This window comes from Cyprinodon variegatus, unplaced genomic scaffold (assembly GCF_000732505.1).
Source record: "Cyprinodon variegatus isolate N-32 unplaced genomic scaffold, C_variegatus-1.0 Scaffold904, whole genome shotgun sequence".
NCBI lineage: Eukaryota > Metazoa > Chordata > Actinopteri > Cyprinodontiformes > Cyprinodontidae > Cyprinodon > Cyprinodon variegatus.
The window spans coordinates 181,393-208,964 of NW_015151357.1; the positions used below are offsets into that span (position 1 = coordinate 181,393).

At 36.2% G+C, this 27,572-nt stretch overlaps 2 protein-coding genes across 3 annotated transcripts in view; both read right to left on the bottom strand.

Moving 5' to 3' along the window:
• Window positions 1–9,215, bottom strand: part of LOC107099751 (dnaJ homolog subfamily C member 7-like) — a 10,751-nt gene extending 1,536 nt beyond the window's left edge. Inside the window, exons 1-12 of the mRNA XM_015398008.1 lie at window positions 9,100–9,215; window positions 6,660–6,748; window positions 6,328–6,452; window positions 5,982–6,095; window positions 5,719–5,793; window positions 5,395–5,513; window positions 5,120–5,273; window positions 3,904–4,068; window positions 3,680–3,771; window positions 3,522–3,595; window positions 3,279–3,425; window positions 1,252–1,407 (exon numbers count right to left, since the gene is read on the bottom strand). Of these exons, the coding sequence (XP_015253494.1) occupies window positions 1,252–1,407; window positions 3,279–3,425; window positions 3,522–3,595; window positions 3,680–3,771; window positions 3,904–4,068; window positions 5,120–5,273; window positions 5,395–5,513; window positions 5,719–5,793; window positions 5,982–6,095; window positions 6,328–6,452; window positions 6,660–6,748; window positions 9,100–9,170 (1,381 nt within the window). The 5' untranslated portion in view covers window positions 9,171–9,215. The remainder of the gene's footprint in view (window positions 1–1,251; window positions 1,408–3,278; window positions 3,426–3,521; window positions 3,596–3,679; window positions 3,772–3,903; window positions 4,069–5,119; window positions 5,274–5,394; window positions 5,514–5,718; window positions 5,794–5,981; window positions 6,096–6,327; window positions 6,453–6,659; window positions 6,749–9,099) is intronic.
• Window positions 9,216–11,828: 2,613 nt separating this feature from the next.
• Window positions 11,829–27,572, bottom strand: part of LOC107099753 (zinc finger protein 385B-like) — a 97,005-nt gene continuing 81,261 nt past the window's right edge. The window contains exons 3-9 of one of the 2 annotated variants that reach the window (XM_015398011.1): window positions 26,880–26,989; window positions 23,524–23,631; window positions 19,045–19,228; window positions 13,077–13,439; window positions 12,753–12,955; window positions 12,490–12,588; window positions 11,829–12,190 (exon numbers count right to left, since the gene is read on the bottom strand). In XM_015398011.1, the coding sequence (XP_015253497.1) occupies window positions 11,960–12,190; window positions 12,490–12,588; window positions 12,753–12,955; window positions 13,077–13,439; window positions 19,045–19,228; window positions 23,524–23,631; window positions 26,880–26,989 (1,298 nt within the window). In that variant the 3' untranslated portion in view covers window positions 11,829–11,959. Of the gene's footprint in view, window positions 12,191–12,489; window positions 12,589–12,752; window positions 12,956–13,076; window positions 13,440–19,044; window positions 19,229–23,523; window positions 23,632–26,834; window positions 26,990–27,572 lie in introns of both variants that reach the window. The other variant, XM_015398010.1, reaches the window with a different exon arrangement.

The window sequence follows — 27,572 nt, forward strand, 5'->3', positions numbered from 1 at the left end:
AGGGAAAAAAAGTAGGATAGCTGATGAGAAAAGAGGATTCAAAGAATGGACCAAATCATTTGCCTTCATTATCAATGCGGAAGGATTGCCTCCATTTTTGCTTTGTAATGAGAGGTTGTCAAAAAATAAAAATAAAAATTTGGAAAGGCATTTCCAGGGAAGGCTAAAGATGCAGCCAACCACCAAGCTGTGAGTCAGAGAAAAAGTGCGATTGCAGAAGTTCTGGATAAATTAGAGGAACGCAAAGATAGACTGGTGGATTGCATCTCCAAACTCCACTACTACTGATAGTTTCGTTGCAAGGATGGAAAATCGTCCACAGATCAAACAGGTAGCTCTCTGATGCAGGGATGTGAATCTTCTTCTATTTTTTCCCCCAAATCCTAAAACTATAAATCACACCAATGAATGCTGGTGATGAAGGATGTGTGAGAGCTCTATAAATCTATAAGAGGACCATTTTTCTTTTTTTCCCCAGGCCTTAAATGAATGAAAAATCTAAAATAAACTCTGCAAGAAAGTTTTATTTTTTAATCTTTTAGGTAAGGTTCTGGGAGTTCTTTGAAGCTGTTGAACTCAAGTATAAGGATTTTAGACTGTATTATAGACTGTTTTATACTCATTTAGTTACTAAAAGTGCTCATATGGGAAACTTTCACAGCTTTTACATAGATTAAGAAGAAAAAAAAAAACTCTTGACCACATTTTGGACCGCCCAAAAACTTCAACAAACCAAACAGCTCAGGTCACTCTCGTTTTAATGCCTTTGCTCGGCTCATCTCATTTTAGAATTAGTTTCGACTCCATGTCCCTAACTTTCAGCGCCTTGCATGTTTAACCATGAACCTTTATTACTACCAGATACTTAAAGCCATATATTTTAACTTATTTATTTTAAGACATTTTTTATTCAAATGTACCTTTTTTTTATTTCTTAAAATATTGGGTTTGTATTTAAATATATACGTCAAACTTGCTCTTCCTTATGTTTCATTTTAATACAGCTTTTACTCTAGATCTCTTATAATTAAAATGTTAATGTAGTATTTTTCTATCCTTAATTTTCCATTTTGACACTTGAGGTTTAAAAAAAATGAAGAAATGTTTTTTTTAATTCTCTGTTGGATGTAATAATTTGGATTTTTGTGACAGCCAACCTTTGGAAACATTTGCCTCAAACATAACGGTCAAATAACCAAAGGATTTCTACACATAAACAAAGATATAGAAGCTTGTGTAAAAACCATTCACCTCCACCATCAAAGCAGCCATCATTATCCAAGTCATGTCCGTTATCATAGCGGCTCTTCTTCTTTGGATCAGAGAGGACTGTGAAGGCCTCCCCTACTTCCTTAAACTTCTTCTCCTCTTCTTTCTGCACCTCTGGAGTTGCTCCGCTGTGGCGGTCTGCAAGAAAACAAACACCTTAAGTGTTAGCATATCTGTAATAACTATCCATCACCTATTTTTCCAGACCCTGGTAAATTTTCCTCCATTTATCATGTTATAGCTTCAGGCTTCAAAGGATTTTAGTGGGAATTTATGTCACAGACCAACACAATTTAGAAGATGATTGTGAAGAGGAAGGAAAGACAAACATTGGTGAAAAATTCAGCTTGCATTTAGTCACCTTTAATATAAAATCTGAATCCACTGCAGCTGACAAGATCATAACTATTCAGACGATACACAGCATTACATCACATTGTCACCAAGTGACTATGAACCCATCAGAGCATTGGTTAGATGCTCAGAACAAATCAACATGTGGAGGCACAATAATTTTCTCCACCTGAATAAAACCAAAACTGAAGCAATAACCTTCGGACCAAACGAGGAGAGATCTAGAGTTAGCTAACAACTTCAACTACTACAACTACAAACCACTGATTATGGCTGAAATCTTGGTGTCATGATGGACTCAGACCTAAATCCTCAGAAGCCCATAGAGGCAGTTACTAAGTCAGCATTTTATCAGCCAAAGAACATTTCCAGCATTAAAGGTCTAATGTCCAAACAGGATATAGAAAGACGCATTCATGCACTCATCTTTTATAGAACCGATTACTGTAACAATTTATTTATAGGTTTGCCAAAAACGTTCATCAGACAGCTGCAGCTGATCCAAAACGCTGCCGCCCGTGTTCTCACTAGAACTAAGAAAGGAGAGCACATCAGCCCGGTTCTGAAGTCCTTCCACTGGCTGCCTGTAGCTCAGAGAACAGACTTTAAAATCCTTCCATGTGTCTATAAATCACTGACTGGTTCAGCACCTCAATACATGACAGTTTTGTTGTCAGTGTATCAACCTACCAGACCACTCATGTCTTCTATTTCATGCATAATCTGTTCACCCAGAACTAGAACCAAACATGGAGAAGCAGCATCTAGTTGTCCCATCCAGATGTTCCACTTATTTGGAGCAAACTTCCAGAAGACTAAGTGATAAAAGCCTGAGTTCTTTTAAGTCAAAGTTAAAAACCCCTTTGTTTAGAACCGCCTTTCTCTGTTGTAGTTAAACTGTTAACTTAGGTGTTATTAGTTTAAGGCTGTGGTCCAACCATTTTATTTGTTTAACTACCTTCTTTTATTACATCTTTATTTGCTTCTACTCTGCTTTTATTTTTCTTACTTTGAACTTTGAACTGTCTTGGTACTAAATTGTGCAATACAAATAAAATTGCCTTGCCTTCAGAACTTAGCCAATTAGTGAAGGAAGCCAACCTATCCTTAATTTAACCTCAGGATAAATACATCTGTTCTGTGAGAAACAGAAATTAATGTAGAAAAGGCATCGTGAAGACAGGTCAAGGAGAGATGTTTATATGAGGGTTAGGTTATATAACAGCATTCCAACCATCTCACAGCTTAATAAAAAGGCAAACCCACCATAATAAGAATGTCTACCTAAAAGGAAAAATGCATAATAAAAGAGCATAAATAGCTCCTCTCTTCCAGAGTTGAAATGAAATGATTTCAGTCTATTCTTGCAGTTTTTGAAGCATATTGTAGGTAGAGACTTCTTGCTTGGTATCTGAGAAACACGCTGAAGGTGCTTCACACTTGGGGAGATCAATGGCTGCCAGTTACTGGTTAGGAATGAAGCATATTGTTGTGTAAATCCTTCTCATAAGAAGCCCAGATCTAATTTATCTTAGAAACTTTAGCAAGGTTTGCAAAGTGATGTTGACAGAGACCTTTATTTGAAGTTCTAAGTGAAGAGAAAGGTCACTCTACACAATATAACTTCATGTATTATATTGGAGCCCGAGGGATACCTGGGTGGTGCATGAGGGCCCGCTTGCGGTACGCCTTTTTGATCTCGTCCTCTGTGGCGTTCTTCCCGACACCCAGCACCTTGTAGTAATCTTTCCTTTTGCTCTTCTTTAGCTCCAACTGTGCGTTCTTCAGCAGATGCTTGTGGTCTGAAAGAGCAACAAAGCAGGACGAGTTTTAGGCATACAAACCTTCATATGTTGATGAAAGTGGCCAAATAGAAGACAAGCAATGCAGAAGCATACCTGAGGTTTTTTCTGTCTGGTAAACTTTCTCATAATCCCGTACAGCCTCTTCGTATTGTTCAGTGTCCATGTAGCTATGGGGGTCACAGATAGAGTGAAAAAAAGCACTATGCTGAAGCCAGAAGACAAACTAGGAAGAACGGAGCTACATAACTCACCACTGAGCTCTTCTTAAGTAGGCCTTGATGTACGTGTCATCCAGTTTGATTGCATTGGTGCAGTCTTCAATGGCTTGGTTAATTTTCTTCAGCTGTTGGTGGGTTAATTGGTTACTAACTTAAAGACAGCTGATTTGAGACTTATTCCCTAATGCCTCCATCACAGTGGTTCACTTTTACAGAGTCTAAAGTGTGTAATTCTATGCCCACTTATTGCCAGGTACCTTTGCTCCTGCTGTGGCTCTGTTGCAGTAGAGTTTAGCGTTGGTCTTGATGTTGTTGGGGTCTATCGCCAGTGCTTCAGTGTACAGAAGGTAAGCAGCGTCATAGTTGCAGGTTTTAAATGCTGTGTTGCCCTCATCTTTCTTTGCTTTTAGAGCTTTGGCATTCTGGATTAGTGAAAAAAAACAAAAAAAAAACAAAACTTGTTTCTCTTCCAGCAGAGTTGCATGTACACTTTGGTCAATTTCTTTTTTATAAACCCAACAGTATAGTGTGAATATACTGCAGACATTTCTAAACCGGTGAGGCCTTAAATAGACTACTATCTAAAACCTGGATAACAGAGCAGGTGAAGGAAACAAATGTTCAGAGAAGCATAGATACATGATTGGATGGATGGGAAAAGATGGAAAGACAAGTCAAAAGATGGATGTTTGACAAAAAGGTTGAATTTACAAAAATGGATAGAAGGGGTTTTTCCATGACTGGATGGTTAGAGAAACGGGTCAACAAACATCAGGTGGATGGTTAGACCAAAGAGTTTTGGAAGAACGGTCAAACAAATGGACGGATCAATGGTTTGGCAGACAAGCTAATTCATGAACAGGTAGACAGACCGGTTTAAACAATAGAACAAAATCCAGAGAAGTTAATATTTAACCAGGAAAAAAAGAAAGTTATTTCATCATAAATATCCAGAGAATCTTATAAAAAAAAAAAAAAAAAAAAAACACTTTTAGTTAGGCGTATTAGTTAAACAGTAATCAGATTACAAGGTACATCCATTCGATTTCAATATGATCCCAGATAGAGTAAATAAAGTAGAGCTGAAATCAATTAATCCATTTATTCATAATTAATTGTTTATTTAAATAATTGTCAACTAATTTGGTCACTGAACCGAATTGATATTTAGAGTAAAGAAACACAGACTCTAAAACATGCTATTTCTTGAAATAGTAAACTACTCAAAGCAATAATCAAGACAAAAACATTATCCATTAATAAATATATATATATATAAATAACTTACTAATATCTTTTCTTTTAAGATTTTCATCAAAATGCCTTTCAAACTAATTTTAAACTCTTTTAAAAAGAAAACTATTTGCTGAGGTTTAAACAAAATCCTTACTGATCTATCCAAACTAACTTGTAATATTTTCAGAAACTGAAGAACTGCAACAAACTGTCTGATGAAAGTTATAAAAATGTTACCCTGCAGGCAAGTCGGGCTTTTTCATGATCAGGAGCCATTCGTAGAGCCTGGACGAAGAACTGCACGGCTTTATCAATGCAGTCCTCATAGTACAGGCACAGGCCCCGGACATACAACGCATCCGCATTAGTGGAATCCATCCTCAGAATGTCACTAAAGAAGAAACAAGCAGCTTATAGTTTCATTGTTTTACAGCAAAATGTTTTAATCGCTTTTAAAAATTATTATTAATTTATACATTAGAGGGTTTGTATAACGCAGATTCAGGTCTTACCTGGCCACAGACTGAGCTTCAGGATAGCGCCCGAGAAGAGCGAGGCATTCTGCCTTGCTGATTTTGAAACGATGACACGCGGGGGCCAAAGCTAAGGCTCGGTCCATGCAGTACACCACCTAGATCAGGAGAACAAGGCATCATGATCCTCACTTCATTAACTCAGCTAAGATTTGTACATTTACACGTGACAAATAACTGCTAACGTAGGAGTTATTTATTGTAATCAAGATTGTAACATTTCAAATATTTATCTCATTAATCTCAAAATTAACAGGAATCACTTTTCAGGAGGGCGTTGTTTTGAGATCAATTTTTTTTCACCTTTCTGAAATCCCTTTTTTCAAAGCTGAATTCGGCCATTTTCTCATATTCCAGAAGTACAGCTGCATTCTTTTTCTAAAAAAAAAAAAAAAGATTTGGATCATTATCAAAACAGAAGAACAAAATAAGCAAACAAAACCGCTTGTGAAACAGTTTGTTGGAAGAAACATGTAATCATTCTACAGTCATAATGATTCTATAGTCATAAGCTCCACTCACAGATCTATTCAGAGCTTATTTTTAGACATGGACGGTTTTGATACCTCCTGCTTAGCCTCTTTGTTGGTTGGATCCAACTCCAGAACTTTCTGAAAGCAGCGACTGCCCGCCATGGCGTTTCCCAGAGACATGTGACACTTGCCCTCCCGGAGATGCCCCTGTGGGTTGAAAAAAAAAGAGCACTGCCTCAGAATAAATATGTAAACCTTTTATAAATTAATTCTCTGTTTATACACCTTTATACACTAGGTAACAATGAGATGTTCCAAGAGGGGGAGGGGGACATTACCACCAACCACTTTATACATACAATATGAAATAATGTTAGAGGAAGGATGATTTAAACTAATTGTGGCTTTTCAAACTTTTGAGCATCTCCCAAAAACTGACCTTCATAAAACGGTCATCTAGACGCACGGCCTGCTGAGAGTCTTCAAGGGCTTCCCGAAAGCGACTGAGCATCATGAGGGTGGCTGCCCTGTTGCCGTAGTAACTGGCATTTCTGGGACATGTATCTATGAATTTCAAAGCAAAAGAACAAGGTGGAAAAGCAAGGTTTACACACTCATTATTTAAAGTTTATTGTTGTTTTTTTTAAAGATGGGGCACGATAAAAACAGACTCATTCTTTGTCAACTGGAGGGTATGAGAAAAGCAGGGGTAGGACATTTAGACTGCTTACAAATAAAAAAAATAATCCCAGCAATTAGCTGTAATCTCACCGATGGCCTTGGTGTAATAGTTGAAGGCTTGAGAGTAATCTTTCTTGCTGTAGTATGCATTCCCTTGTTCTTTGAAGCCTTCCGCCTCACTAGAGAAGAACACACAGAAGTCAAAAAGGAAGGAATATGAAAACAGATACATTTTTTATTGTTAAAAAGATGCAAGTTACTCTGATAACAAATAAGATTAGTTTAAAAGTAATGCTGAAGGGCTATTTGGATTTATTCTACAGATGTGGTACAGTTTAATCATTTGGAGGGCTCTGCTTTGCTGCTCTATACCTGAAACTGGGGCATCGCAGCGGAGGGTACATACAATCCAGGACTAAACATAGCTTTGAAACGTTCCTCCAGCCGTCCTGATAGAAGGACCAGGTGACAGAATGAAAATAAATCAGGACTAACACCAGCTTCTCTCTCATATTAAGGGGCATGATTTGCCTCACTTTCACCACAGTAGCAAAAACAGAATAATAAGGGCCCCACCAATGAAGAAATATTTACAATCAACTGTATATTACACTGGATGTAGCAATTGTTTATCAAGATAAAGACATATTACTTAGAGGTCATTTAAAGTACGTGGAAATGACAGCTGTATTAATTTTTTTTCTTTCGATTTGCACAAAAGCTGCTTATCCTTTTACAGTAAAAGCTTCTTGGAGCGCCTGATCATGAAATGGGTCAGCATCCAGCATAAGCTCTATCAGCTTACATGTTCTTTGCTTTGTATGGGAACTAAAACTCTTTTGCTGGAATAGTAAAAGGGATGCAGAAAAAGTTGCCAGACATTGATCCTCAAAGATAAGAATAGAATAGGACACTCAAGTAGAATGTACTTCCAACAAATTTTGTGAAAATAGATAAGAAATTGTAAATGCAAAATATGGCTAAATAGCACACCCTTAAAATAACCATGACGGACCCGAATGTATAAAAGCTAAAACAAGCCCTGGAGAAAGGAGAAGGAAGTTAGAAACAATAAACTTACCATGAGTCAGCCTTCTGAAAGTTATGAAATGGTTTATGATATATAAAAAAAATAAATCCTGTAACTTTCAGTCATAAAGATTAATTAAAAACAACTGAGTTTGCGGTTTTATTCAGTAGCCCAACAAAGCCTTGTTTTTGTTATGAAAACATGCAAATTGGAACAGACCAACGGGTCCACCCCTTTGGAATAGGGAGTGTTTGGCTTCTTTTTTTAGACTGCAATACCCCATACCCATTTAAGTGTCTGAAAGTTTGGTCGTTAAAGGAAATTGTCGGACTGGCTGAATAGACGAGGTCCTCCGCTCTCCTGTACATGGAGTGGGGTTGCGATGATAACAGGAAGGGATCAACTCAATTGCTGCAATGGAAGTTTTTGGAAGCGGGAATCTGAGTCCATCCCCTCTGTTTAAGGTTGGTTTTTCTTTCTTAACATACATGGCTTCCTTCACGCCACTCTCAAACCACCTATTTTCTTCATCCAAAATGTGAACATTCTGGTCCTTGAAAGAATGTCCTTTGTCCATAGGGTGTATGATTAATATTACAGTAATAAATGTTATGGTCAATCTAACAAGTCTAGAAACATTTTATTTTATTTTTTTACAGCACGAAGGCCGAAAATCTTCCCATAAATCCCTTTTAATGTAATTTACCTGATTCCTTGATATTTTGTCCATTTTATATTAAACAGCTCGCTTATTTTAGCACAAACTTGCCCCATCTGTGTAATAGATTTGTAGTGATAAGGTAATAAAAGCTGTCAGCGTTGCTACATCATCTGGAAGCGCGTTTTTCCTGTCTGTTACATAAGCTGCCGTTGTGACTGCGGCTACAAGAACTTAGAAGAAAGCTGGTTTAGATTTAAAAAGAATTCAAGGCTGGATATGTCGTTGCTTTGTCCGTTGATTTCATTCATAGTTAAAGACTTACTGCAAGTCATCTTAGTTGTCATGCCAGTTATTGCTAAGGATGTTTTTTTATTTATTTAATAAATGAGTCCAAGTGATTTTTGAAGCTAAGTAAGTTCAGATTGCCTAGATTTAGTCTGATGAGGAATAGGTTTACTCTTACATCATGTAGAGGTATATGGAAGGGAAAAGCATTTGATTAGAAATGAAACATGGACCATTTCTGTTGCTAACCATGTGTTTAAACCAGGTCAACGCTGGGAAGTCTAGAGGATTAGCGGTCATGTCTTATAATTTAATTTTATCAATTAACACATGAAATGGATCCAAAAAATATATCAAAACAAAGCTGTGAAACTTAAAACTAATAGAAAGACGACTAGCTTGTTCGTTATAAGCTAGCGCGGGTAGCTCGCAACGCTAGCGATAGCAATGGATGTCATCGAGCATTTTTTTACCACATTCGGACAAATTTGCTTCGTGTTTCCATCCGTTACAACCTAAATACGAAGGAAGGCAACATTAATAAAGGGATTTACCGTTCCAGGTCGTCCTCAGCGCGGATCATAGGCTCTGGCTCTACCGGCATATCGATATCAACAGCTGCCATCTTTTCTGGAAAATGCGAAGCAAGAGGACTGCAGCGATATGACGTCAGATCCGCTTTTGTTTTTCTTTATGGGTCAATGAAAATAGGCCAGTGGTTCAGATTGTTCTTATGTAACCGCCCGCTGTAGGTCGTTCGACTGAAAATCTAGGATTTGTTTTTCCTATATCAAAACGTAGTTTAATTAAATCGTATTTTATTCATCTTTCAGTAAAATGGCGGTAAAACAGCAGGGTTATTGAAACATTTTGCTTATTTTTTTGAAACAACGTTTTATTTTTTTTCTCCTTAAAAAACAAGTTGATTTCTTTCAAAAAGGTGTTTGTTTCAAGGAGTTTTTTTTTTATATATATATATATATATATATATATATATATATATATATATATAAAAAGTGGTTTTCTTTTAAAGAGCAGTTTTTCTTTTTAAAAACTGTTTGTTTTCTTTTCAAAAAGCAGTTTTCATAAAAAAATTTTTCTTTAAAAAAAAAAGAGAGCCATTTTAGTGTCAATTTATCCATTTATTTGGGGGATTCGTTCAAAGGCACATTGAGCCTTTATGAGTTTTCAGATAGAAATCTAAACTCTACCAATATTTTACACATTTCCTATTTCCAAACACTCTATAAATCCTCACATATTTTCCTCCATACCTAACATTGGGCATGACCTGCTTCTCCACATATGTTAAGGTAAATAATCTCTAACACATTGTAAACATTAATTGTCGCTTTGTAGATATAAGCCAATGAGTAACTATTTTTGTTCTCTTTTATATTTATAAAACAAAATCATCCTTTGTTTTTCATATTTTTCTCTACACAGGTAGTGTTATTATTGCAGTTTTTAAGGGAGCAAATCTACCCAGTCAGTCCATCTGGCTTTATTGTGAAATAAAACCTCCACATTAAATCATGGAATTTTCTTTCAATCTGACAAGTTAAAATGCCACCAGAGGGCGCTGTCGATCCAAGCAACCTTATTTTAAAGCGACCTTTTCTGTGCTATACTATTTTTAGAGAACTGAACTAATGTCAGGCATAACATTTGCACTTCATACATTTTTTGTGGTTTGTTATTCAATGTTTTTTAAACTTTAGTTAATTTAAACACAAGTAATTTCAGCTCTGTGTCCTAGATTTTACATGTCATTATAGAATGTAAAAAGATACTAATTATGTTCTGTCAATTTTAAATATTACGGATTTTGTCCTTATTGTTGGGACCATGTAATAAGTAAAAATAAATAAATAAAAATAAGAGAGAAAAAGTAACAAAAGTTAGAATTAAATAAAAGATTTGCTAATAAGGAAAGAGAAGTACAACCGTAAAAAAACAAGACATTTATAGGTTAATGTTGAATACATTAATATTCTTAAAATCACATGATTTACATTATTGCAGTAAATAAACAGGTACACTTCTTGATAATCTTAGCAGGTGACATAAAAAGAAAAACATATTGCTTAGTGAGTCTCAGCAGTCATGTGCTAGATTTAATCTACAATGAAGGTGTATTGATTTTTCCCATTTAACACAACATAAATAACTCTTAAAATGTAGAATTTAAATATCGCTGAACAGGAAATACAGAATCTCCTCATTCATATTGCACAAACAGTATTCAGCTTTTACCTTACAGGAAACTTCATATTTTAAATCCACCTGTTTGACTCACTGTAAACAGCAGAGAAATGTTTTCCTTAAATAATAAAAGTCAGCTGGCACAATAAAAAAGGACCATTGACATGTAAATGTGAATGACATGTGCTCTGGTTTTTCCCATTTTGTAGAGTGGCAAAGAGAAATGGGCCTCTGTGTATTGCTCATGAATGTGTGCAACATATTTCCAAACAATTTTAAATTGGCCCCCAAAATATTTTGGAGGATTCATCACACTCTCATTCATGATCTGATTTTATTTTTCTAAGTCAAACATCCCACTTTTGATCTTTTATTCCACTTAAAAAAAATGCTTCAAATGGGGTAATTCAAAATGTAAACTTTAATGATTATACCAAACTACATATAACTATAACTGTATTTCAAACCTTCTCCTTTTATACATCAGACGTATATCTCCATTCGACAGATGCTCATTTATTCAAGTAAGTACGGTGGTTGATTGTCACCCTTCTTTTTTTTCAAAACAAAGATTAAGAGACACCGACACAGACAGACCGAAAAAGACACTGTAGATCCATAATCTGTCACAAGAAAGTAAATTAACATCAAATGATGATATTGAAAAACATTTCAACTTTGTGAAAATACAAAATTCTCTTCAGTGCAAAACTGCAGATTTCTGCTGTCAGTTTTAGATGTTGAGGTTGTTTATATTCCTAACATATTTTACAAAATAATAACACTGCATGGAAACAAAGGTTTAGATTTTCTTATGAAAACTAAAGCTGATATTTTTCCCCCAGAGTACAATTAGAAATCTCTTAAATGAAAGCATGTCTTTAAGCATTTACACTGCTTTATGTATCGGTTTATTGTTTTCAGTAATGAGACTAAAGAGATGTACATAGTTATGGCTTGCAGATAGGTCCAGACCCAGGGAAACATGCACTCAAAAGTCAAGTAAAAGTTAATCTTTTCTCTTTTAAAGCAGACAAACTTCTCTTGCAGCTTCCTGTCCTCCATCAACTGGCCATCATGACGGCTGTGCTTCAGTGTCACCCTGAAAGAACTGTATTTTCCACAGTAGGCCACGATCATTTTTTCCACAAGTCTAGTTTTGGCAAAGATGTCAACTCCTCTCTAGCTTCCAGCAGCTTGTGGTAATTGCTAATAAGGAGAGAAGATTATAGGAGCATGTGTTGCCCTTAGAGGTCCTGGAGCAGGCCTGAATAGTGTTGGGTTTATAATGGGACCTGGGAGAATGGCTGTAGGACCGACAGGCAGTCGTAGCGCCAGGGGCCCGGACGTCATGCTGCACAGTGCAGCTGGATTGAAAGGGCCAGTCAGGAGCCCTGCCGGCAGGGCTTTGGACAGCTGCTTGTGCAGGGCCAGTTTAGTCTGAAAGCAAAAACAGGGAAAAAAACTCAATCTAAGCACTAAGGGCACAGGGAAGGTAGCACGTACCATATGTAATGCACCATTTAGGTTAGGAATTTTGACCAAGCGGTTACAGAAAACAGTAAATCTTCACCAATCCCCAATAAACTGCAAGTGTGTTAGCACTGTAGCACAGCTAGGTGTAAAAGGAAATTAATAAAGTAGCTAATAACCATGGCTTCAAAAGTAATATAATTAAACACATATAATCAGTGTGTTTGTGTGTGGTGGTGGGGGGGATGTTTGAGTGAAATTCTCACCGCTAAGACGGCATTGGGGTGGAGTTTATTATAAGGGGTGAACTTGGCTTTGACAGGCCTTCCCGCCAAACGCTCTTTGTGTCTCCTGCTATTTGTGTGCTAAAAGAAAAAAGACAAAGAAAGCATCAACCAGGTAAACAGTGAACAAGTACAAAAATACTATTATAACAAACTGGCTTTTCATTCCAAAGTTTTCATAGTTGTGAGTTTTTCATGCAGCTGTAAATATTTGCCATGTCAATCCATGACCTGAATCCATTTACCTGCTTTAGTTGTGTCTCTGAGTTAACTGACACTTGGCACAGTTCACAATGAAATACTTGATTGGTGACACCCACAACCGTTCTGCTTTTGCTCCCCATGCGTTGTTTCATTCGACCCTTTGGTCTCGGAGTTGAGGCCAACTTGACTCTGCGATGCGACTGGCTGTTGTTCTGGCCATCCAGCATCTGTTTGTGCCTAGACCCTGATTCAACCAATTAGAGGGGACTGTGTAATGTCAGAATGGCAGGGCAGTGCAAGTAAGAATTGTTTTAACAGTCAACAGACATTACAATCTAAAGCAGTAAAAATGAAAAAAGAAATACCGCTACAGTGAGACTCTAGCTGGGAGCTGGAGTTGACCGTCACTTTGCATGTGGAACAGTGAAGATGCTTTTTGATGTTTTTGACCTCTTCCACCTCTTTCACCTTTATGGCCTCCTCCTCTCCTGCTGTGAAGCTTCCCTGAAGATCAGAGTCTGATGGTGAACCAGTGGCATTGCTGCTCCCATCTGCATGGGGTTCATCTGAAGGTAGATCAGAAAGCTGGGAGCCGTCTGAAGCTTCAGGAGTCTGGTGAGCAGAGGGGGGTGAGGAGGAGTCTGAGCATGAAGGCATGGGAGATGGGGTGGCTGTTTGCAAGTTTCCCTGGCTTTTTTCAGGATGCTGCTCGGATGAGGTGTTTGGGTCTGTGGACAGATTTGTAAACACGACAGTTTACTTCCAGACATTGCTTGTTTTTCCACAACACTACCTTTAGATATCTACAGAAGCAGAGAACATAAAGATCAGCAGCTGATGTTTCTGAGATATTAAGATGAAGAGAAAGTTGGATTTTATTTTTTAAATGTAAAAGTGATCATTTCCATCCAGAAAAACTTGTTTTTCATAAGGCGACTAGTTAATTATGGTGTAAAACATTTGAGGTACTTGTTTCCATATACTTTAGTTGTCATTTTTTTATTTATACGCTAATAACTAACTCTGATTCCATACAATGTTTTTTATGAAAAATTACAGCATCCAGCTGGTGTAGTATTTGTTTTTTTTTTGTCTTTTAAGCGTTATGTTTGTTCAATTTGTTAGTAAAAATTGCCTTTCTGTGTATATTTACATAAGAAAATCATATGATCAGGTTGATGTCACTGCACATGCGTACAATTTGTCAACAAGAAGAAGAAAGGGAGGAGAGTGAGTTTGAAACTCCCAGTGTATTTGAAAAAGGAAAAGTACAAGATCAAGTGTAAAAATGCACAAAAACATATTAAATATCAAAAGGGATAAAACCTGAGTCGTGTGGGAAAAGATTCGAACCATTGTAGTACTGTAGAGCTGGAGCTAAAGCTCGGGAAGCAGTCTGATGTTGCTGCAAATTTGACATACAACTGAGTACATGTCCTTGCTAATAGTGCTACTGGTGTTAGCATTGTTTTTAAGCCCTATATTCCAAGTCGGTCATTTTTCACAAGGCATTATAGGACGGAAAGGACTTTTTTTTTTTTATTAGATGCCTCAATTACTTTTTGGTAGTTCAGTTGTACTGCCACCAGATGGCGCCACACCTTTTCATGACACTCGTCACATCTGGTGCTGCAGTTCTATTTAGGCTAAAAACTATGAATGAAACACTACCAGGACGGACACTTGAAGTATATAACCTTATTTTATCATGATCACCTGGATTTTTGTCTTTTTGGTGTAAGCAAGTAACGTGACTATGTACCTTTCGTAATTAGTAAAATTAGTAACGTTTAAGCTTTAACTGGATTAAAAAGATTTATTAATAAGCTTATTTTGAAACCCAACCCCAATATTAATTTATGAATCCTTAAAGTAGAAAACAGATCAAACAATAAGTATAATGATTACTTAAATATAAACATTATAAATTAAAATGGAATGTTTCATGAACTAAATTGAGGTGTTTTTTTTTTTGTTTGTTTTTTTTTACATTTGTTACAATTCAGTTAAAGTATGCAATCAATGTTTTTATAAGTTCAAAACATTATTGGGGTGTGTTAAAAAAAAAATCGTTATCCAGGAAATAATTCATAGCTGCACCCTTGATTGAGTGTAACTGAAAGCATGGGTCATTAACATATCTTGGAAATAAATAATGTTTTTTTCTTTTAGAGGCACTTCAATTCCTAGTTTTTGATGTAATGTCTGTGATTGTTAGCAACACCCCCAGTGAGCCTTGTTATTGTATTCTATGTATAGCCAGTTAAAGACAGCTATTTCTGTTTGCAAGGTTTTAAACATTGTATTGCAGGTCCTTCAAATTATTACCTGGATCTAATAAATCTGCAGCGTTCAACAATCAGTGTTTTTTTCCTCCTTTATATTGAGGATACTGAAGGAGATATTGCACAGGCTTCTACAGCTGCCTGTGCCGGTTGACCCGCTCAACACATGCTAGAGAGCACACGAAAAATTATTAATTTAATCTTAGATGTTCCTTCTTTGTGGATGACATCAACTTGCTATTTTAACTCAAGGTTTTTTAGATATTTAAAGTTGGCTAAAACAGATATTCAGGAGAATCCAGAATAGAGATGATGTCTGAATGTTCTCCACCTGCTTTGTTCTGTATTCTATCCTTATGGAAATGTTCGATTGGGCACTATTCCCTATCATCTCCTAAATTTTCCCACCCTTTCGTCTTTTTCATTCTATCATAATCACTCTCCTTTTGTCAATGTGCCTCTCTGTCATTTGTTGCCTTTCTGCAGAGGCCCCATCCGTCACCATCAATCAACAACCATGGCAACCACTGAGTATAACAAGCTTATTATTATGTGCTTCGAGGGAAATTGATAGGTGCTGCAAAGAAAATGGGAGAGAGGGGATCAATAATGGAAAAGGAATAGCAGACAGGGAACAGAGAGGAGGATGGTGATATTTTGTTGTCAGGTTGAATGAAAGGCTGAGTGACTGATGGCTAAAAGTAGTGAAATAGTAAATTGCTAAGTTATTACTGGAAAGGCAGTCCAGTGTAGCCGCTTAAAGTGTAAGAAACCATAAATTAATTTACATTTTTCATTTCATATCGTATTAGAAGCAATATGAGTATAACAAAAATAAAAATCTTATCATTTAAAACCTGATTTCCTGAGATGCTGAAGCTACAAAGCACTTTTAAACCTTGATTCTTATTGCATGGATTTAAGATAGAGAAATTATTTAAATTTAGGTCAAGTTTATTTACCAAGAAAAAATTATTTAAAATCTTATTTATTAAACAACAGCAGCTCAAGACAGCAATCAAACATAAAAACATATTGTTTGTCAACAGGGTTGACAGAAGTTGGTAAAGACATCATTGTTGGAGTCTGCATTTTTTTTTTAATTTGATTTATTTTCTTATTTTTTCCTACTTTCTTTGATTCTGTTTTATTTTCCTACATTTTAATCATGTAAAGCACTTTGCACTGTCTTTGTACTGAATTGTGCTATACAAATAAATTTGGCTTGCCTTGCCTTGCCTTTCACATAGCATATCAAGGGTCACTTTATTGAAAGCAAATGTAAATGCATTTTGCGACATGTTCCACATTGTAATCAGATTCTGATTCTATTCAAGCAGGGCAGAATAACTGAATGCTTTTTTTTAATTTTAATACTTCGGAACAGTGAACAGGAACAGGTTTTTAGAGCAAGCACATAAAAAAAATGTTAGAAAGGAAAGAAGTGGGCCAACAATGCCAACTACTGAACTCACATTTACATTATTGATTGCATCTACATAACTAATAATTCTTACTGTAAAAAAAAAAGTATTAACAAAGGTAATACTACATTTTTTTTCAATTATAATATGTTTTTTCAGATTTTTACTTCTTGATTACCTGAAATAATGATGCCATTAGGCAGTTTTCCAACTAAAAGGCCATTAGTATCTTGTGGGAGTATATTGCCCTTTAAAATACCTGCACAGCTGAATTAAAACTCTGTAAGAGTTTGCTGATATGGCTACATAAACAAAGACATGGTTAACCAGATACAAAACTAGCTCTTTTATAGATTCATCTTAGAATCCGGACATAATTTCCACAGAAAACCTGGGGGATGAGCTTAAAAAAGGAGATGAAGAATAACTAAAGACTAAACTAAACCAGTGATCCCTGAAATTTTTGTAATTTGGCTTAAATCCTCAGTTACAGTCCAAAACCGTGGGTAGAACAGTCTTGCATTGGGCGCCATGTTAATTGCAACCAAAGGGCTACAGAAAATAGGCCTAGGGGCTGCAAGTCCCCCCCACACACACACATTTTAGAAAACCCTGATCTAAATAGATTGTTCAAGATAAAGTTGAAAATGAGGCAATAATTTTGCCATTGCTCAAAAGGTTTTTTAAAAGTCCTAATGTGGAATTCAAACCTGGAGGGACTCACATGGAGACAAGGAGGCAACAAGAGAATTGATTGGATTGATGGATATACGCAGACCACAGCTACGACATAGAGCTGAACATTTCTGATAATGATAGTATATGATGATAGGAGGGTGACTAATGCCACAATACAATAAACTAATAATCATGAAATAATGACCTAAATGTGTGAGTAATTATTTAAAATGGGAAATAAATGCAGAGTTTATTTAATGATATGGGCTTAAACCAAATATAGTGATTTTGTTTTATGAATATGATAATTCTATGATTTAATGCATTATATCGTATTACTGACATGAAGCACATAATTAATTAATTTATGTCATGGAGTCATGGAGCGGGAACTAGAGCCACTTTCACAGAAAACCTGATGTCTCATTGGCTGCTTCTCACCAAATAAGATTAGACAACTGACTGGTATATTTTACTTTAAAGTTAATAATTGTACAGACACATGCAGAAATAACTCCCGAAAAGCCTTGCAATTTATTTACAACACATTAGGTGAGCAACTCCAGCCTTTATATCCCTAGTTTGGTCTGAAATATATCTAACGAGTTTACGAAAGAGCTGGCTGTGGTCTAGCATGGTGGGAGCTGCCAGAGACTTCAGTAGAATCAAAGTTTCAACCCTTTTTATTTACATCTTTTCTATTGAACATACTGAAGTTAGAATAAAAGAAAACAAGGAAGAAGTTGTCTTATCTGGCTCAGTGAGAAGCAACCAATCAGATGTCAGGGTTTCTATGGAGACGGCCCTAGTCCCGCCTCATTGACATTGATGGATGTGTGGCAGTTTAAATTAATTCAAGGTGTGCTTCAGCACAGTAACATTAAATAATTGATTAAATAATCAAATAATTGTATTCACTTCTTAAAATAAAACCAATGTATAACTGGGGCTTATTTAATGAATTATATGTTTATTAAATATATTCTATATTTTTTCCAACTATAACAAAGGAATTACACATTTAAACAATTATTTCATAGGTTACTTATTTATAGTCTTGTGGCACTCATCGTCCTCCTGCTCATATGCATGATGATGAAAATGGCAGGGGCCTGGGCACTGGTGGTAGACTGAAAGATGAAGGAAGAGGGGAGCTGGAACGAGTAGGAGGTACACCAGGTTGAAGAAGGGGGTGAAGGTGGGTTGCAGCTGGTTGGATGCAGGAACTTGACCCTCATGAAGCAGCCTTGGATTCTATTGAGGAGGCTTGGAAGGCAGGAGAAGACTGGAAAAGTGGCTTCGGATGACGTGGCATTCTGGATTTGCAGGTAACACTCTGCAACATCTTCCAGATCTAAAGCACCTCTAGGCTTTGCTTGTCCCTCATTAATAAATACACTCATGTATATTGTATAGTTGGGTCAGTAGTCATCTCCAATCAAATGACAGACAATCTTTGTGACAACTGAAGATTTATTCAGCCAGTGGCTGTATTTTTTAGGTTTTTAATGTGAAGTTCTTCAAAACAAAGGCATAAAGGATTAATGTAAATAAAGTTTTTTTTTTAACACATCTATATCAGGGGGGATCATAGACGCACCTGACACTGTTTGTCAGGTTTCCTTGATGGTAACATTAAACTACATTTTGTGATTTCTTTTGAGAAAGTGATGACTTTCAACTCCAGTCACAACCAAAGAGTGCAACACATCATCCTTCCTAAGATTGCATCTCTTCTTAACGCCTCTGGTTCTGCAGAATGTCTTCGCTTGATGGCTGTAATTATCTATCTGACAGAACCAGAGATAGCAGGACAGGTAATGGCTTGTAATTAACCAGCTGAGTGGCAGCTTCCAAAGCCGCACTGCTCATTCTCTTCAATTACAGCTAATTACCCAGAGGGTGGTGAAGGGGGATGCTTTTTAAAATAAGCGAAAAACTTATACCTGTTTTTTCTTTCAGCTGAGCATCAATCGGCACAGTTTCTTCCTCCTTCTGCCCGTTCTCTGTGTTTCTGTCTTTTTCTGCAGACAGCTGGCTGTGTCCGTTCTTCTGTCGATTCTTCTGGGTCTCTATTGCCTTAAGCTTTCTAGCATGCTTGTGACCTTTGTAGTGGGCCTCTGCCTGGGTCTAGCCATCGCAAAACCCCACACACATGCACACAAGGTGTGAACAAAAGGGCAGAAGAAGAAATCAGGATTAATCATGGAAAAACATATTCAAAAGGAAGCTGGTAAGTTAGCTTATTACATCAATACATTAGTGGAGAAAATATGCATTTGAAGTCACACCATCAGTTGGACAAAAATCATTCATGTTGCAGAAATGAACTTTAAAAACAACTGTTGCACTCCCCTCTGAGCATATATGCTCAGGTTTCCTCTGATTTATACTGACAGAAAGGGGCCTGTCTTGTTTGATGTAGCATAACATGACCTTAACATTATCCTCTTATACAATTATTACATTTCAGGCATATCCTGAATCCTAAAAATGGTGACATGTCACTGCAAAAACATTTTTTAAGACACCAGAACAGATTTCTGGGGAAGTTTAAAAACATATTTATTCTTGTTCTCGTTGTTTCAGCAAACAGGGCTAAATAAGAGCAGTACCTTATCCAAGAAAACCCATTGGTAAAGAGATGGATCCTTCTGGATTAATCCTGATTTAGTTTTATACAAGTGTGCAAGATATTTCCAACTGGCTAAATAGTATTACCATCTTGGTAACTGATATTACTGTTTTTAAACATTTATAACCCAGCCTCTCTGATTTTTAATTCAAAAATATCAACAAATTTAGCTAAATTTGTGGAAATTTGATTTTAATGAATAAAGGATACTTGGACTTAAAAAGTAATGCTCCTTTCAGGGGATTTTGAAAAAAAAAAAAAGTTCTAGCCGATCTTAAAGCATTTGTTTCATGACGTAAATCAACCTTTTCTTGCTCAAAACAAGAGAAACACGGAAGTTTGCATTGTTGAAATGAATTCAATCTATAACAGCTATCCTTTACCATGGAAATTTAATCTTCTTGCAAAAAAAAAATGGTTATCATTTTTGCAACTTAATTGTCAAGACACAAGACAGAGGACCCAGAATTCAGGATGACAGACAGTGGGATAATTCAAAGTGCTTATTTAAACAAGACAGAAGCGGGCTGTGGATCTGCAGCGGCTGCGGCAGAGGTGGGGCACCGCCTATCACTGGAACCTCTGGTTTGACAGTTCAGTCCACCTCCATAGAACGTGGTAGGATCCAGCCCGAGTGTCACCAATGCTGCAGTCCCGAAGGGCAAGCATGAGTCGGAGCGAGGTCAGGCAAACAGATCACAACAGGAAGACTCAGAGGTCCAGAAGTCCGAAGCCCAGTCAGGGATACCGATCAGAACAGGAACATGCTGGTTCAGGGGTCCAGAAGTCCACAAAGAGTTCAGGCAGAACGTTCAGATGGAAACAGGCAAGCGCAGTGGTAGAGAGGCAGAACAGGGCAGGATATCAGGAACACTACGAAAAGCAAAAACTGCTCTCTCCACTGAGCCAAGATAGGAACAGGGCACGCTCAGTGGATAAGAAGCAGAACACGATCAGGAAATAAGGAACACTACGACACACTAAAAAATCTCACTCACCACCGGTCTCCAAGAAAGATCGTTGGTACAAATTAAAAGCTATGGTGGCACAGTTAAAACAAACAAAGTCAGAATGGACAATACTTATCTTTAAAAGAATAACCCATTTAGGTTGTATTTCCCTGTTTCTAACTCAGTTCTTCTACTATGCCACAATGTGTATCCCCATATAGCGACTGTTAAGCTTAAATTGTTTGAGAAAAATCTTTTTGCACATTTTAATTTACATGCAAAGAAGACACCTCTAAACACTCAGCCGTTGATGCTGCTGTTTTCGTTTTAGAGAGAAACTCATAAACCTTTAGAATTTTTTTTGTAATTTTTTTTTCTTTAGTTTACTGAATTATTAGAGATAAAGAAAATATATAGCAACTTGATTACCTTTGGATATACAGGCCTTTCTACAGACCTTACAAACATAAAAAATAATGATAAAAACATTTCCATCAATATTCAGGATCAAACTGAAAAACTACTTTCATTTCTCAGATAAAGACCCAAACCCACGTCCTAAATAAACAGATTGACCATGCATTAAGTTTTTGCTCTGGGCAGTGTTGCAACGTAATTATTCTTGCACAAATTATCCACAAAGGCCAGGAATGCACTGTTCAACCACCAACTGCACATTCAGAACCAGACGTGTTCAGAGCTGATGTTTTTTGTTTTTTTTTTGAGTGTGAGCTTAGAGCAGTTGAACAGATGTTTCCAGCTTATCACTTTCATGATACTTGGATGGCTGCAGAAGCATGAAGGGCATCGTCGAGGGTCAAAGAAAGATGTTGGAGAACTGAAGCAGAGAAAATTATACACAAGACCTCTGGCAATGATGAATGTCAGTGCACATTAAACATTTTTGAGTCAGAAATATCGCTTTCTCTGTCTCTGTCTCCATCTCCATACGATCATATGATCTGACATGCTAATGTACTACAGTAGGAATGAGATGTCTCAAACTGAGCTTACGTTCATTTGAATTCGGAAAAGCAATACATACCCAGCCATCACAGTGTCTCAAGACAAGATGTCTGAATAAGAAGAATGAAGACATCTAAAGACTTTTATGCACATTAAGATGTCTTAGGACATTTTAAGAGAAAAATCCTGAAGGCATGCACCCATGTTTTAAGGTATACAAGACTATGAGTGCTTTTTTTTTATCTTAAGAGATTTGAATCTTAAAATAGCTTAAGACAGTTTTTGTAGCAAGCTGTCTTGTTTTATGATCAAAATAATGTTCCAAGTAAGATTTTTTTCATCAACTGCAACCCCTAAGAACTTAATTTCTACGTAGCTCTGAGGTATAACACCAGTTTACTTTAAAACCTCTTTGTTCTAACTGTGTCCTTGTGTATATCAGGTCACACAAACACAAAAGTGGTGTTTCAGGTTCAGCTGGAAAGAGTCTTATTAGAAGAAATAAAGAACCCTCTTTGCATCTACTCTGTTGTTTCTAATACAAATGGCTGCAGGCTGTGGTGTGATCTTTCTAGTCAAAAATAATTTGAGAGAACAAATGTTAATTAATTTCAGGAGTGTCCAACTTAATTACAAATTAGGCTGACAATCTAAAAGATGATTTCAGGAAAAAGTGAGATTTAGACAGAAGCCACTTATTAGGTTTATTAAATTGTCCTATTAGTTTATTCAAAAAATCAGAAAATGCATTCAAAATTTAAGGTTTCTTTCGTTAAGCACATTTAAAAAGTGTAATCTGTTTTTTCCTGGCTGTAGAAAAAGGGCCTTCCTCTCCTAGTGGTCTGTTACACAGGGGATAGTGACACTCCCTTGCCAACTTAAGCCAGCATATTTTACTTTAGTTCTGCATTAGATATGTATATCCTAAACAAAATTACAATTTAAAGAGACAGACAATACAAATGGCAATAAAACAGCCTAGAAAATGTCTAAGGAGATTAAATGTGAGCTTAAACTCAAGTAACATCAGTGGCATCATCTGTTGTTTGAGCAGGTGTGGATTTAATGGGAAATTACCGAGGATGGACACCGTTTTGTCAGCTCTATGTTCACAGATGGAAAAATTGAGCATATCAAGAAAAGAACACTGTTACAGTGAAACATGGAGGAGGCTGCTTTGCTTCAAGGGATGCTATCAACGGATTCTAGAGAGAAGTGTGCCGCCCAGGGTCAAAAAGTTCTGTCTCAGTCATGGGTCTTCAAGAGGATAATGACCCAAAACACACAGCTAGAAGATCCAAGATTAAGAGGAAAAAATTTGACTACTCTAAAGTGGCCCTGGCCTAAATCCTATAGAGTGTCTTTGGAAGGAGCTGAAGCGCATTCCTGTCTGAGAACATTATAATGCCTTCACCAATCAGTTGAACACATGTGTTCACCCTTACTGTTGAACACATGAGGAAGAGACAGGCTGTACCGAACAGAAAACTGTCAAAATCTGTGCCCGTCCACAATAGTAGGAGGTATCAGAAGAAAACAGGTAGTCTACTTTGCAGTGCATGAGGTTGATAATAAGATAAGAATTAGTAGTAAGTTAAAAAAAAAATCATATCATTAGCCATACCATTACTTGGATTATTGTGCACATGACCTGTAAGAGTAAAGATTAATCAAAACTGAGTCTTAAAAGATTGTTGAATCTGAATAAAAAAAAAAAAATTAGAGCTAATAAGATGGCAAAATTAAGTCATTAAGTCATTTAATTGAAGTCATTAAATCATTTAAACCATCAATTTTAACAAAATGCACAACACAAGGGTTAATGATTACCCTAAAAAAAAACAAAAAAAACTTTATGGTCTATTTTGACTCACAGTTGAGTTGAAGCGCAGGTGGCAGATATTGCATGAAATGATGGGCTTCCTCTTGGTCTGAGACATCCCAAAAGTGTGGTTGATCACCGCTTTCTGCACTGGATCCATCTACAAAAAATAAAATAAATAAAAATAAAGCATAAAAGGTCATGCAACTACAGGTGCTTGGTTCCAGGTATTTAAAGATTCACTTCCATCCAGAAAGCCCACATTCTTATCTTAAGGTAATACATGTCAGATTAAATAATACTACTTATACTTCAGCGATAGTATCTAGGTGTTACTCTATTGTATGTCTCGCACCATGTCCGTTGGTTGTGCTGTTCTTTTTACATCTCTTTGCAGGTGATGAAGCAGACTGAGAAGGTTTTATCATTATCTCCCTTTTATCTCCTCTTTTCTCCTTTTTTTTTTTGTTTTTCTTCTTTCCTGTTCTACTTACATTGCAGTAACAATATAATCTGTAAAACCCCCGTGCATAATGATAATAAAGCAATTTATGTGCATAAAACAAGTGGAACAACATGGCAATAGCCCTACTGCTCCATTTGTGAAAGTAAAATCTGCTGGGCTCTTTTTGGCATCAAGAAAAATATTCTTATGGCCACATTGCCAGACAGGACACTGTTAAAAAAAGAAAAATAAAGAATAAATAATAAAGGGTCATGGGTATTTTATATTGACATGCACACAAAATAATTGTCTAAAAAACAACAAAATGCTGTGTATTGCTAAAGATGTTCTAAAGAAACAAATACGATTCTCTTCAGATGGTTCAGCACATCTGTTAAAATAATAATAATGAATACTATAAGAAGTAGTATAGAAAATATTACACTTCAAACTTTTAAAGTCAGTCTTTGTATAAATTAATTATGATCTCTTTTCTCCAGAGGTTTTTTAGATTTTGGTATTTGGACTAAGATAGTCATGGAAATCAGACCATATGTTTTCAATCACTATTTCAATAATCACAAAAATGAACACGTGTTCAGATATTTATTTAAAACATTTCAAAGAATTCATAATGCCATACTCTCAAGGAAGGTTAAAAGGAACAATTAAAAAATATACAGCCCCATATATCCATCTACCAGTTTTGTGATAAAGGTTATTTTTTTGGAAATTATTCTAATTATTATTCTAATATCATAATTTTAATCCCATGAGTTCACATTTTTCCCTTTAACTTTATTTAAGATTTTTTTTTACACATCTATTACAGGCACCAGGAGCCAGTTTAAACTGTTGAGGTTTCTTAAAATAGCATGAAAAAGCCAATGCTATGCTAGTATTACTTAGAAAAACAAAACATGCAACCAACCAAGAAGTCTAGGTCAGAATCTAAAATATTAAACCTCCTTTTTTGCATTTCACCTAACAAGTCAGGTTAATTGGTACAATGGAACCCCCATTTTCCCCTCTCTTCCTCATATCTGTCATAAGAAGGGGAGTAATAGAAATGTAATATCTGCCCTGCTCCTATTATTTTCCAGACCAACACTAATTTCTAGATTTTTGATTCTTTATACATTGATGAAGCATGGAAATTAAGTTGCATTGTTTTTGACTGAATCCACAGGCCTCCCAAAGAGGTATAAAGTATTTGGTTTCAACATGTCTTAGTACTAAATTGATATTTATGAAATACATATGAAAACTAAGCATGTGTGTTTAGTTAAAAATCTTGAAACCTAAATTCACTCTATTTAAATTGCCTGTTTGGATCAAATCCGTCTTTATCTTTTAAATTCTTCTAAACCAGCTGTTCCATTCAAATGTATATTTTTAGCTTTAGCTTTCACACAGCGATAATCTCCCTTCCTCCCACAAGCTTGATACCTTCAACAGGACATTCTCCGCTTTTTCTCCTTAAGTGATGACTCAGACAGAAGCCATTCCATTTATTTAGTATAAATAAACAGACATGCTTAAGTGATTGCTTGAATTAATATACAGAAACTTTTTTTTACATTATGTAGACACAATATTAAAGAACTGTTCAGTTACGTAAAATGACACAAAACAATTTAACAATTGGGATGAGATTACATTAAACTATTGCTCAGGCTACTGTGATATTTCTGCCTGCTTGGAGTGGTGGGAAATACGTTTAAATACCGTAGCAATAGCTGCAGACTATATTGTATCTAAATTATTAACCCAGTATAAATGCATATGATAAAAACACAAGAGACTGTGGACTTGTATGGAGCCCCAAAGGGAGTGTGAAGGAAAAAAGCAAATTTTCAGGTGCTCACTTCACACTTAAATAAACCTCAAGAGGAAATAGACCTCAGGACCTCATACTTGTTTTATACGACTTTCTAAAATATAATGTTCATGTCAGGCAAGCAAACTGATGCGCAGAAAATGTGTTTTTTGGTTTTCATTTTTTCTCTTCAATTGCCGTTTAAGGGCTCTGTAACTTGACCAGTAGAATGCAAAGAATTTTATCCTATAAACATATATGAAAAATCTGAACAATATTAGTTAAAAAAACAAATGTTAAAAGATATCAGCCTGTTTCTAAAATCATAGGCATGCTAATAGAAACCCTCCACCTCTGTCAGCTTCTGTGTAAAGTTCTGTATCCCGTTGGTTAATAATAAATGTTTGAGTTGTTCTCATACTTAATGTTGTTGTTCTCTGTTTGAGTAACAACACTTGATTAAACCTCTTCTAACATTTCACAATATAAAATAGGTGAGAAAGGTATGTATGAATTGTGCTGATATTGTATCGGTCAATTCTCAACCCTGCAACATCGCCATCGTATAGTAAATGAAAAAGTTGCGTCTGAAAACCCCTAATTTAATAATTTTTATGTGGTTAATGCTAATTTTTGCATGTAATTAAATAATGCAATAATTCAACATTTAAAATTGTGAAATAACTATCATGTTTTTAACAATTTCAGAATTTTCCTTACAATTATTAACATTATTATTTTCTTTGTTATGCTTAAATACTATTTTTAAATAACCTTCATCAAAGTGTTACATCATAAAATTCTAATGATCAGCTAACAGTTTCAAAAACCTGAAAGATCATCCAAATAGATCAATAATGCCAAAGAGAATTTTTCCCTAAACTTAAAATCACAATAAAATGGAAAGAACAAATCCTTTCGAAAATACAGTTATTGGCTTTATAACAACATAAGAGGTCTGAAGACATGACCAACCACATTTAAAACACATTTGTAAACACGTGATTGTATTAGTATTCAACCATTGAATTTAAAATAAAAAAAAAACCAATCTTTAAATAATGTGTACTGTGTGAATGTTGTAGTCATGGCATCTTACAGTGTTGAAGTTTGGGAAGAGGCTGAGAGGTGAGGAGCTGCTGACCCTGAGTGGTAGGAAGTGTTCCAGTTGGGCATGGGTCTGACGCTGAACGGGTCGACCTGGGAGGGGCAGGGAACTGAGGAGTGGGTGGATCTGGTTCTGGGACAGTGCACCTGTAAGCAGACACACACATTTTGGTCTTTTACACAAAAACTGTACATGTACTTTTGATTGCACACACTGTGCCGAGGCCTGATTTTAGCAGCCGAATGAGAACAGGACCCTGGGAGTGGATGATTCACTAAGTAAAGCCTTAATGACTTCACTAATAGCAGGGGATAAATTAGAGGCTTTGTGTGGCCTTTTCCTGCTGCACAAGTCCATTGTTTATCTTGAAAAATGCCTCTGGCCTTTAAGCTGCAACCAGAGTATTTATAATTGCATTTTTCTTTCTTCTGATTCTGGAACAGGATGAGAAAAGATCCATATGTTCTATTTTCAGGTTATTTTCATCCACTTCTGGTGTCTCCATATTTTCAGTGAGTCAGACATATTTCATTTTTTGAACTGGTGTAAATCTGTAGTTCTTTCTCTGTTTTGAAGTGGGAAAGTGCAGCCCATCTGGAGAACCTCCACATTAACTTATGGAACCATTAATTGAAATAATAAAAAATGATAATAAAAAAACAAAGGAAGCCCTATCCTACGGAAGAGGATTAGGGCCACTGAAAAGAAAAAAAAAGTTAACTGATTTTT